At 35.3% G+C, this 13,220-nt stretch overlaps 1 protein-coding gene and 1 long non-coding RNA gene across 2 annotated transcripts in view; one reads left to right on the top strand and one right to left on the bottom strand.

The window, feature by feature from the left end:
- CPNE8 (copine 8) overlaps positions 1–13,220 on the top strand; it is a 253,176-nt gene that overhangs the window by 237,460 nt on the left and 2,496 nt on the right. Inside the window, exon 19 of the mRNA XM_017512747.2 lies at positions 6,525–6,598. Within this exon, the coding sequence (XP_017368236.1) occupies positions 6,525–6,598 (74 nt within the window). The remainder of the gene's footprint in view (positions 1–6,524; positions 6,599–13,220) is intronic.
- Positions 12,405–13,220, bottom strand: part of LOC108292111 — a 13,752-nt gene continuing 12,936 nt past the window's right edge. The window contains exon 2 of the long non-coding RNA XR_001820148.2: positions 12,405–12,496. This is a non-coding gene — a long non-coding RNA (uncharacterized LOC108292111). The remainder of the gene's footprint in view (positions 12,497–13,220) is intronic.

Raw genomic sequence — 13,220 nt, 5'->3', positions numbered from 1 at the left:
AGAACATGCAGATTTGTTACATAGTATACATGTGCCATGGTGGTTTGCTGCATCCATCACCCATTTCTGCTAATGCTATCCTTCCCTAACCCCCCACACCCGGACAAGACCCAGTGTGTGATGTTCCCCTCCCTGTGTACATTTTGTTCTCATTGTTCAACACTCACTTATGAGTGAGAACATGTGGGGTTTGGTTTTCTGTTCTTGTGTCAGTTTGCTGAGAATGATGGTTTCCAGCTTCATCCATGTCCCTATAAAGGACATGAACTCATCCTTTTTTATGACTGCATAGTATTCCATGGTGTATGTGTGATACATTTTCTTTATCCAGTCTATCATTGATGGGCATTTGGGTTGGTTCCAAGTCTTTGCTATTGTGAACAGTGTCACAATAAACGTACATGTGCATATGTCTTTATAATGGAATGATTTATAATACTTTGGGTATATACCCAGTACAGTAATGGGATTGCTGGGCCAAATGGTATTTCTAGTTCTAGGTCCTTGAGGAATTGCCACAATGTCTTCCATAACAGTTGAACTAATTTACACTCCCACCAACAGTGCAAAAGTGTTCCCATTTCTCCACATCCTCTCTAGCATCTGTTGTCTCCAGATTTTTTAATGATCACCATCCTAACAGGCGTGAGATGGTATCTCAATGTGCTTTTTATTTGCATTGCTCTAGTGACCAGTGATGACGAGCTTTCTTCCATATGTTTGTTGGCTGCATAAATGTCGTCTTTTGAGAAGTGTCTGTTCATATCCTTTTCCCACTTTTTAATGGGGTTTTATTTTTGTAAAATTTGTTTAAGTTCTTTGTAGATTCTGGATATTAGCCCTTTGTCAGATGGGTAGATAGCAAAATTTCTTTCCCATGCTGCTGTTTGCTAGTTCACTGTAATGATAATTTTTTTTTTTTTGAGATGGAGTTTCACTCTTGTTACCCTGGCTGGAATGCAATGGTGCTATCTCAGCTCAACACAACCTCCGCCTCCTGGGTTCAAGCAATTCTCCCGCCACAGCCTCCTGAGTAACTGGGACTACAGGCGTGTACCCAGCTAATTTTTGTAGCTTTAGTAGAGATGGGGTTTCACCATGTTGACCAGAATGGTCTCGATCTCTTGACCTCATGATCCACCCACCTTGGCCTGCCAGAGTGCTAGGATTATAGGCGTGAGCCACCGCACCCAGCCTGTAATGATAATTTCTTTTGCTGTGCAGACGCTCTTTAGTTTAATTAGATCCCATTTGTCAATTTTGGCTTTTGTTGCCATTGCTTTCGGTATTTCAGTCATGAAGTCCTTGCCTATTCATATGTCCTGAATGGTATTACCTAGGTTTTCTTCTGGGGTTTTTATGGTGTTAGGTCTTATGTTTAAATCATTAATTAATCCATCTGGAGTTAATTTTTGTATAAGTTGTAAGGATGAGATCAGTTTCAGCTTTCTTCATATGGCTAGCCAGTTTTCCCAGCACCATTTGTTAAACAGCACCTTTTCTCATTGCTTGTTTTTGTAAGGTTTGGCAAAGATCAGATGGTTGTAGATGTGTGGCATTATTTCTGAGGCCTCTGTTCCTTTGGTCTCTATCTCTGTTTTGGTACCAGTACTATGCTGTTTTGATTACTCTACCCTTGTAGTATAGTTTGAAGTCAGGTAGCATGATGCCTTCAGCTATTTTTTTTTTTTTTTTTGTGGTTTGTTTGCTTAGTATTGTTTTCACTATGCAGGCTCTTTTTTGGTTGTATATGAAATTTAAGGTTATTTTTTCCAATTCTGTGAAACAAGTCAATGGTAGCTTGATGGGGATAGTATTTAATCTATGAATTACTTTGGGAAGTATGGCCATTTTCATATTGATTCTTCCTAACCATGGGCATGGAATGTTTCTCCATCTGTTTGTGTCCTCTCTTATTTCCTTGAGCAGTGGTTTGTACTTCTCCTTGAAGAGGTCCTTCATGTCCGTTGTTAGTTGCAATCCTAGGTATTTTATTCTCTTTGTAGCAATTGTGAATAGGAGTTCACTCATGATTTGGCTCTCTTTTAGTCTGTTATTGGCATATAGGAATGCTTGTGATTTCTGCACATTGATTTTGTATCCTGAGACTGCTGAAGTCGCTTATCAGTATAAGATGTTGGGCTGGGACAATTGAGTCTTCTAAATATACAATCATGTTGTCTACAAATACAGACAAGTTGACTTCCTCTTTTCCTAATTGAATACCTTTATTTCTTTATCTTGCCTGATTTCCCTGGCCAGAACTTCCAATACTGTGTTGAATAGGAGTGGTAAGAGAGGGCATCCTTGTCTAGTGCCAGTTTTCAAAGGAAATGCTTCTAGTTTTTGCTTTTCAGTATGATATTGGCTGTGGGTTTGTCATATATAACTTTTATTATTTTGAGATAAGTTCCATCAATACCTAGTTTATTGAGAGTTTTTAGCATGAAGGTTTTTTGAATTTTGTCAAAGGCCTTCTCTGTGTCTATTGAGATAATCATGTGGTTTTTGTTTTGGTTCTGTTTATATGATAGATTACATTTATAGATTTGTGTATTTTGAACTAGGCTTTCATCCTGGGGATGAAGCCGACTTGATCGTAATGAATAAACTTTATGATGTGCTGTTAGATTTGCTTTGCCATTATTTTATTGAGGATTTTCACATCAATGTTCATCATCGATATTGGCCTGAAGTTTTCTTTTTTTAGTTGTGTTTCTGCCAGGTTTTGGTATCGGGATGATGTGGGTCTCATAAAATGAGTTAAGGAGGACTCCCTGTTTTTATATTGTTTGGAATAGTTTCAGAAGGAATGGTACCAGCTCCTCTTTGTACCTCTGGTAGAATTCGGCTGTGAACCTGTCTGGTTCTGGACTTTTTTTGGTTGGTAGGCTATTACTTGCTGCCTCAATTTCAGACCTTGTTACTCATCTATTCAGGGATTCAACTTCTTCCTGGTTTTGTCTTGGGAGCGTGTAAGTGTCCAGGAATTTTGATGAATGTATCTTTCATGGGTATATTTCAGGACTTTCTGACTCCTATGGAAGTCCACCAGTAGGCCTATCACCTCAGAGATGGTAAACCTCAATCAATTCTCCTTTTTTGAGAGTCCCAACACCTGATTCATAAATGCAAAGCCACTGACCCTTCCTGTTGTGTATTTCTGTACAGAGTAGCAGACACAGCTGTTTGGCTGCTGCCCTCATCCAATAGCGACAGCTATTTATTTTCTTCCTTTCTTTAGTTCTCAGTAAATTTGTTGTTAGGCTTTTAAGGTATGATAATTCATCATTTCTCTTTCTCAGGTCCTGAACTAACTGGAAAAAAATGTATGCAAGAATTATTCTGATCAATCTATCAGCTTTATTACTACCAATGCAGAATTTGAGACTTTGGGGTTAACATGTGGACAATCACATTCTCATTACTTTTTCCCCCGAAGATTAAATTATCTCTCTTATCTCCTGGACTTCTCTTTATAGAGGAGGAGTTTTGCCTATTAAGCATGCCAGAGAGAAATTACACTCATTCTCAGAATAATGCTGTGCCAAATGGGAGTGATTCAACTCAGTTATTTTTTCTAATCTTAGTAACTCTACAAATTGTTCCTCTTTTCGTGCAGAAAGGTGAATGAATATTGTAGATAAAAAGGGATGTTACCTTCCCAGAAATTAGAGTGAAATTTTCTTCTGGAAACATAGGAACAGGATATTAGACTCCTGTAACACCTAGTTTCTTTTTTCACCATGATGGAAGTTTTAATGAGACAGAAAAACTTCCAGGTCCTGTACTAGAAAAGTAGATTATTCTGCCTGGGGACTATAGATGCTTCTCTAAAGTAGTTTTCTTATTTTCCTTTCAAAACACATCTCTTCGTGGCTAAAAAGAAAATGAGAGAATACTCATGTTTAATAGAAATCTCTGACTAGACAAATTGCTGCTCTTCTATCGGAGGAGCCTCTCATGGCACTCCCAGATCTACTCTAGAGTAAATGTATGTATCACACATATAAACTGACTGACCAAAATCCAACTTGCAAACTGTATTAGTCCATTTTCACACTGCTATAAATAAATACCTGAGACTGAGTCATTTATAAAGGAAAGAGGTTTAATTGACTCACAGATCTGCATGGCTGGGGAGGCATCAGAAAGCTTATAATCATGGTGAAAGGGGAAACAGACACATCTTACATGGTGGCAGAAGAGAGAGAGAAGAGAGAGCATGTGAGAGGGAAGGAAAGACTGCCATTTATAAAACCGTATTCACTCACTGTCACGAGAACAGCATGGGGGAACGACCCCTATAATCCAATCACTTCCTTCCCTCAACATGTGGCACTTATAGGTCCCTCCCTCAACACACGGTAATCACAATTTGAGATGAGATATGGGTGGGGACACAGAGCCAAACCATATCACAGATTTCTTGAGCTAACCATGTAAATCCAACATCTGCACATTTTTTAACCTGAAAGACATTGTTTCCATGGGGAAGAAATACAATATTTTGCCACCTGTCCTTTGAAGGTAAAGGAAATAAGAATAAAATATTGAGTATTTAAATTTAACTCTATTTTATTAAGACCATTTAAAAATTACATAATTTTCCTTGTTGGTGCATATTTACATCCCAAAGTAAATTACTGAGAATATTTGAACATAATGAATACAAAAATATTGACTTTTTTTCACTCCTAAAAAAGAACCCCTATTACAAAGAAAGATTTCTGAAGGCAAGATTTCTTTATACTTAAAAGGCAATCAAAATGTCAAATTAAAGCAGCATCTCACTATTTGGTTTGATCTGAGTTAGACAAAGGGGTTAAAATAGGGTTTCTACTTCATTATGCCCTCCATGGCTAGAAAGAAATGCAGATCTGTCTCTCATACACCTTTACAGGAAGAGGTAAGAGTTCATAATCTCCACGTGCCTGAGGACTAGATGGTCAACAAACCTGGAGTAGACCTGACCCATCCACCACTTACACACCGTCTGTCTTCTTGTTCTCAAAAGCATAGCCTCCACTTCTTGCTGTCTACAGTGTTTTAAACCAAAGGACATGCTGAAAAGTGGGAGATATTTATAGGACCTCATGCAAATACAGTGCTGCCTGAATGACTGTCCTTTTCTTCATTAATAGGAATGAAACACTCACAAAAACCAATGGGGGTTGTAGGGTTCTAGAGAATTGTGGAACGTGAGATCTAGATTATCATCTAATCCTTGTTTCCCATTTTAGCATGAGTATAGGGTAATTGTTATAAGTTATTAACATATTAGAGAATAATGGAGAAGTGTCTGTGACCACTGGATATTACCATTGGTGTATATTTTATGTCCCAAAGTAATGTGAAAAATGTAAAGGCAAATTTACATTTAAAAAGAATTACTAAAAATATTGGAAATAATGAATTATGTTTACATCTCCAAAAAGTGGGGGAGATTAAAAAATGGCTTTTGCGTTGAAATAATTCTTATTAGTAATATACATATTTTACATAATTATATATATTGTACATCTTGGCAAATTATTGAAGAGTTGCTCTGTTAATTATGAATACTAGCAGTATTTCAGGGCAAGCATTGACTTATGAACATGTGTGAAAAGGTAAAGTTGAAAACAATGTTTTTAGCCCAAATACATTAAGCACTGAAGAGAAGCGTAAAGAAGTGAGGATTGTATGCTGACTGAGCTGTATTGAGGCTGAGGACAGAGGTGATGAGGCCAAAATTATAATTGTTAAGTGGCTCTCTGGAGTCTGGTGAATGTCAAGTGTTTACAAAATAAATTATCAGTAATAGAATTATACTTTAAGCACAAATTAGTATTCCTCGTGTGATTAATTATTTAGAGAATTCTCACTGAAAACTTAATAACCTATAGGAAATGTTCCTAATTACAGCACGTCATTACTGCTGTGATATAATGTCCCATTATATCGCAGCATTTCCAAATATCAGCTGATCTAGGAAATGTTGAAATTATTTCTTAATTAACAAAAGGATTATCCTTCAGAAAAAGCATACTTTATCCGATGAGTATAAGAGCAGAGAAAAAAAATTTGTGTGTGTGCGCGCACGCAGCTTTGTGATAGTTTCAATGAAAATAAAATTCAACATGTAATTGAAAACTCCATGATTATTAAGGCCAAGTTTCTTAAACTAGAAAAGTTAAAATTTGATAGATTAACATCCCTTGCTTAATCAGTCATGTAAGTATATAACCAGAAGTTTAGAACTGGTAGGATGGAGAGAGAGACCCAGAGACAGTTTCACAATGACTGGTTCTGCTCACCTTTCAAAGGGTCACACAAGATCTTGGCTCACTTTCTTTATCTGTAAAATACACACTTAGTCAAGTTTTGTGTGAGAAATGAATGTAGAGATGAAGGGATCAGCATGCTCTCTGTCTTTTCATAGGACGTTTTGCTACTTCATAGATATTGATTTCCTTATTGTCTACATTGTTTTAGTATTTGGCTAAAATGTACTGAATAAATGATCACATTTTCTCTTTCAGCAATGGTTGAATTGGATGGAGATGATGTAAGAGTCTCCTCTAGAGGAAAATATGCTGAAAGAGACATTGTTCAGGTAAGAAATTGAACCTTTTCCTACTTTACTATTGCTAGAAAATATCTTGGGATCTTTAACAAAATTAGAAGGTAGAAATATAACAGACTTTTAAATGATGCTTATCTATTTTTTTTGTCTCCACAAAAACTAAATCTATTTTAATCTGATAGATATTCAGAGTAAATAAATTTAGTAAAAATGTACCAAAAACTTTGTATGTATTTTCATACTTTCCTCATAGATTATGGTAAGAAAAAATAGGGAAATAGATTCTAAAATTTGTCATACATAAAAGAAACTATATCTACATCTAGAAAATGCTAGAATTAAGAAAAATACTTAACTAAAGCCTATTTTGGGAGTGAATATAAACAATCCATAATTAAACATAGTTAACATTTATAATTGAAAGCAAGGTATTAATGAACTAAATAGTTGCATAGGATTTCTGGATTTTTTTAGGATGTCAGAATGGAAAAAAAGCTATGAAGTGTATCTTTTTGGATCAGAAAAGGAAGAAGGTCTCAATACCATTTAAGCACATTTTATCAAAATTTTAAGAGAGCAAACAATGAACTTTATTATTATTTCCTAAATAGTAACATATATTCACCCATAATACAGTCATTAAGAAAAAATAATTTGGGATTGCAAGAATTAAAGAAAGGAAAGAAACACCAAGGGTGGCTCCACAGTCAACAGGCTTATTTCAAACCTGGGAGGGACTTTTGACCAAGTTAGGTCAGAAACCACACTCTCTTACAGACTAACAGTTTTTAAGGAATCAGGGTGGGGGGGTTTATCAGAGGCTTGGACTGCTTCTATGGCTCTTTGTTGTGTTTGTCTGGGAGGGGGAGGAAGAACTGTGTGTCTGTTTCCATACATCTTTCTGCAGGTATATCTTCCATATCTGCTTTTAGCTTCCTTAGTGCACCTTAAGGAAAAATAATGTGCTTCTTAAGGCCCACTGTTTTTCTGGGGTCCATTGTATAAGAGTAAAATTTGGCAGTTACCCAAGAGACTTCCTCCCTATGTGCCTGAAATGTCTTATCTGTGTTTAACTCTCTGCTCTTTCTGGCTGCTTGTAGTTAGAAGAGAAGTAATTTCCTTAAAATGCATGAGGCTAGAAAGGGAGCTGGAACTTAGAGTGGCAGCATTTGTTCGAGATAACAGTGCTCCTGCTTTCTCAGGGATTATACAGAATTTGGTTGTAATTCTGATTTTTCTACTATGATAGCTTATAAGCTTTCTAGATTTCAGTGTTTTGGGGGATAAATAGAACTATGAAGATTAAGTGAGATAATACATATAAAATACATTCTAGAAATGGAACTTTTAGACAAAACCACAAAAAATGCTTGAAATAACTTAAGGAAGTAATAATATAATCTGTTAGTGTGATAATTTAAAGAGTAATGTTGATAAAGATAAAAAATATTCTGCATTAGTCCACAAAATTAGCTTTTAAAATAAAAACGTTTATAAAATAGTTTTATAAAAAAGATAATTGACTATGATGTAAGCTTTTTAACCTACAGTACTTGATATGGTAAAAATTACACTAACAAATGATTAGGTTAAGAGCAGCTGAGTAAAAGAACCTGGTGATATGGTCATTTGTTTAAGAAGCTCATTATGTGTTTTTTTCATAATTAGACAAATGATTATTCACCTTAACCTCATCAGTATAACTATAGATCTAAGTAATTACACTTTATTTAAAAGCTCTCCATAATATCTGTTCATAGTTTCAAAAAAATCAAATTACTGCATGGAGGTATGAATTTGAAGTCTTTAGAATGTGTTATGTTGCTGTTTTAATGCATTTTTACCAGGTTAGCAGAGGCAACCTCATATCTCAGTTTCATTTAAATGATGTTTAAGAGAAGCTTGGTAATATTTTCTTCATTAGGAAGTAGCTAAGATTGCTTACATCATTAAGGTTTCCTTTAAGAAAACCAATAGATTATGTTAGTGACAACCTATTTGCATTCATAAAATAAAAATTATCCTTGATCACAAAACTAAGCACTCAACACATGTACTACATTGAACAGAGTATTGACATAGGGCCTGAATGATCTGTGAAACTATAATTTTGTCACTCTCATTTTTAACAAGTAAAAAAATTTCTGTCTTTACTTCATTATCTGTAGACTCTAAATTCTTTCATCTTTGCTCCTCCCATGATGTTGTCTCAGATGAAGTAACAGATATTAAGTACTTTGTTACTTATCAATAGCATAGGTATATTAGTATAATTATATAGTTTTTGTTTTGAAAGTCACAATCCTTGAGAGCAGTCTATCACCATAAAGTAACGCTGGGATCCCAAAGATTTTGAACACGCCCGGGGACACAGGTGAACACTCAAGGGATTCTGCCACATAAAGCCCAACTGAGGAGCAGTGAGGTCTTAACATTTACTGAACAAGAAATTAAAATATCCCTAGGAAATTAGCAACACCCTGAATAACAGTGACATCTTCACTTACATTCCTACATTGAGTTAGAGATTTGATATACTCTTTTCTAATTTCATAGAGAAGTTTCTAAATGATGGTTGGTCCTTTACGTATCACATTGATCATTTATATTCACATTGTATAAAAGAATTGGCACCTCCCCTCTCACCTTGAATAAGGCTAAACATTCTACCATCAGAGTTTTCCAGGTTCTACCAGTCACTAAAAAGTTTTTAAAGCAAATTTTATAGGAGAGAAACATTATTGAATATTTAGAATAGTAGGGTTGCACGTATATATGCCGGGTAGTATTTTCAATCTTCCCATGGTCAGAAAACAACTGTAAACCAATTTTCTAAACAGAGTCTATTTTAGGCTCTCTTGCCTTTTCTCTGCTTTCCATTTCTCACTATTTGAAGCGAATCCAGTTTATACACACTACACAGTTAAAATTCCAGATTTCTCAAGTGGACCAACAAAACTGTAATGTTGCAAATAATGGTAGGTAGCTGAGGTTCAGCAGAAAATTAGGGGTAGTAGATGGGGTTTTATTATTAAATACATTTTCATATAATGATATTTAATCCTTTAGTGTTTCATGTGCTAGGCAGGCTAAGAGCTATAGCATTGTATCACTCAGTCCTTAATTAACTTCATGTAACAGGTACTTTGATTACTGCATTTTATAAAAAAGGAAATGAAGCTAGCTCAATTCCTCCTGTCCAGTCACACAGCTAATGAGAAGTGGACCAGGATTTAATCCTAAAATGTCAGATTCTAAAATTCTTAACATGCATTCTGTGTAATTTTGATTCTAATACCTAAACATGACATTTAAGATTCTCCATGACCTGACTCCAGGCTCTGCTTTAGCTAAGTACAGACAGAAACAGACGAATGCACTGTACTTTACCTTAACAAATTAACTTTTCATCACACAATTCCATGCTTCTTGCTTCTATTTTCACTCGTCATTTTACCTGGAATACTCTTCCTCCTCATCTGTGCTGATTGAAATCCCAGACTTTGAAATTTCTCAATATATAGCCTGTCACAAAGTCCTCTCCAAAGACCTCACTCGCCACACCTGGATGGATTTTCACTTTCTTTCCATATTACTTCCTATGTTCCTAAAAATACTGGTCATTATCTTATAATTATTTACAGATAAGGAAATTGAAGCCTCATATCAAAATTAAATAACTTTTGGAAAGTTATTTAGGTCATAAGTTGGTAGATCCAGATTTCCAACAGTGTTCTGTTTCTAAAACCAGTGTTATTCCTATAACACACTGTCCTAAAAGATGAAATTTTAATGAAAATGATTAATATCTATTATACTCTTTATATTACTGAAGTGGCTAATGCATTCCAGTCACATCCATTTGAGTTCAAATAGTGATTTTAACACATAGTCAGAGCTGATCCTGGATATGTTAAACTTTCTAAGTTTCAGTTTCCTCTTATGTAAATTCAACGTATATAAGATACTTGTGAATATTAAATGACATATCGTGCTAAACCTCCTAGCAGAAGATGTCCCAACTACTAGTTGCTCAATAAATGCATTTTTATCAGTACAGTATGTTGGCACAGTCCAGTGGGAAGAAATTTGTCATTATTTCATAGTAGATGTGCCCCAACATACAACAAGGTAGTAAGTTTTATATGTGATTAAGTCTCATTGCTTCAGTATTTAATTCCAGATCACTATAGTATAAATAGTAAGCTGGATGAGTTCCTATGGTTGTTACTCTAAAACTTAAGTGACTTATTTTCTTAAGTCAGTATACATAAAGACTTTCTATTTGTTTGTTTATGCTATGGATTGGCCATTGTGTATAACGCAGTGTCATTCCCCCTAGCTGCATGTAGCTTCTGGCCAGCCTATCATTTCCTTGAAAATTTTATTTAAATCATATTTTCCATTAAAAGGAGAATAACAACCTTGAGGGCTTAGACTTGAAAATCACTAATGGAGCTCTGCACAGTAGGAACAATCAAGCAAAATTGAGCAGAGCAACAACTAAAAGCCCATTTGCCCAAACTAATTCAAATTTGTTTTTACAAATAGGCAAAGCAAGCAGTTAGAGCAGCCCCGTGGAACATTTTCCTTATACTGGGTAGATACTGAAAAAAGATGTAGAGTAACAAGTATGCCATATTTCCTATAGAACAAGATGCATTTATTGGTATTTATATGAATGTGATAAATTAGTGCAAAGTAAATATTGATTTATTCTTCCAAACTAAACATTATTAACTAATATAAGGATCCAAGTTACCTTATGGCCAGCATACATTCACCAATGTGTGAGAATTATTTTGTACAAGAGGTTCCCAGCTACGGGAATCAGGAATGAGGGACTAGTTAATAGAGGTAATAAACAGCATGGCCTAAGAAGTTGAGAGGAAAACTGTAAAGATAAAAGGATATGCCCAATCTTCCAAGAAAGAGGGCATTTTGTGTCCTGAAAATTTTAAGATTTGAAATAAAAAAGGAAATGAAGTTGCTTGTCTTTTTCTTAAAGTACCTTATGACATGACTGAAGAAATGAACGTTCCTTTGGAAAGGTTTGGTTTAGGCTAGTGACTTTTTTTTTCCTACTCCAGATATAAGTGTGGGATGATGATACTTATATCGGGATGTAAGTATGCAGATACATATATCCAGGATACTCCTGTTACTAACAGTGACTTCCTATGACAGTAGTTCTCAACCTGTGGGCAGTGCCCCCTAATGTCCAAATGGAATATCAGACTCTGTTCACCTAACAAACCTAAGCTAAATGTGATTTATACTCCCATCCAAGGTTGAAATTGAGGATTTATAAACATGTTTAAAATACGAGTAGAACAGTGATAATTATGAGCGTTAGCTTTGATCTTTCTGAGTGTCATAAAATTCTTAAAAGTGAAATTCAACTTACCTCAAAAAAAAATCGGCATATCCTGTAGGACTTGCTGGAAAGGTGAAACAACAAGTGTTTTAAAACAACAAAACTCCAGGAACTAGTGTTTTAGATTAACTGATACTGTATTCAAATTTGAAAGATAAAATTGATAATAATCTTCCTTGTATTTAAATATTTGATATGAATATAAATGGAAAACTACTAACAAAATAGTTTAATATATAATACATATTACAAATTGAACTGTTACTGTTTAAGCACTTTGTTTTAACTTATTTAATATAAAAACAATGAAATAGGTATAATTATCCTTATTTTTATTATTGACATAATTATATATATTTATAGGGTACAGTGTGATATTTCATTACATGTATGCAATGTATAATTATCAAATCAGGGAAAGTACACTCATATCTCAGACATTTTATTATTATTATTTTGAGAGAGAGTCTCACTGTCACCAGGCTGGAGTGCAGTGGTGCGATCTTGGCTTACTGCAACCTCCCTCTCCCCAATTCAAGTTATTCTTCTGTCTTACAGTAACTACAGGTACATGCCACCATGCCCAGTTAATTTTTGTATTTTTAGTAGGGATGGGGTTTCACCATGTTGGCCAGGATGGTCTCGATCTCTTGACCTCATGATCTGCCTGACTTGGCCTCCCAAAGTGCTGGGATTACAGGCGGGAGCCAGCGTGCCCAGCCTACATTTATTATTTGTGTTGGGGACATTCAAAATTCTGTCTTCTAGCTATTCAAAAAGATGCAATAAATTATCATTAACTATGGTGAACTTACAGTGCTAGAGAACAATAGAATATATTCCTATCTAGCTATAATTTTGTATCTATTAACTCAAGTCTCCTTACCCCTCGTTCCCCACCTATCCTTCCCAGCCAATGGTAACCACTGTTCTACTCCCTATTTTTATAAGATCAGCATTTTAAGCTTGCACATATGAGTGAGAACACGTGGTATTCATCTTTCTGTGCCTGGCTAGAGGAGAAGCTTCCAACAGATTCAAAAACTAGCAGAAGGCAAGAAATAACTAAGATCAGAGTAGAACTGAAGGAGATAGACTCAAAAAAACCCTTCAAAAAAATCAGTGAATCCAGGCAGTGGTATCTCACCTTTTAAGTACTTATTTATAAAAACTGCTCTGAGTTTTCCTCCTGGAATCAGGGTAAAGAAAAATAAGGAGGGGCCACGGTGGCTCATGCCAGTTGTCCTGGCGCTTGAGGAGGTGAGGCTATGCATT

The sequence above is a fragment of the Cebus imitator genome, unplaced genomic scaffold (genome assembly GCF_001604975.1).
Source record: "Cebus imitator isolate Cc_AM_T3 unplaced genomic scaffold, Cebus_imitator-1.0 Scaffold477, whole genome shotgun sequence".
Taxonomy (NCBI): domain Eukaryota; kingdom Metazoa; phylum Chordata; class Mammalia; order Primates; family Cebidae; genus Cebus; species Cebus imitator.
Note: the sequence above shows the minus strand (reverse complement) of the source record. Positions and strands in the feature narration are given on the sequence as shown.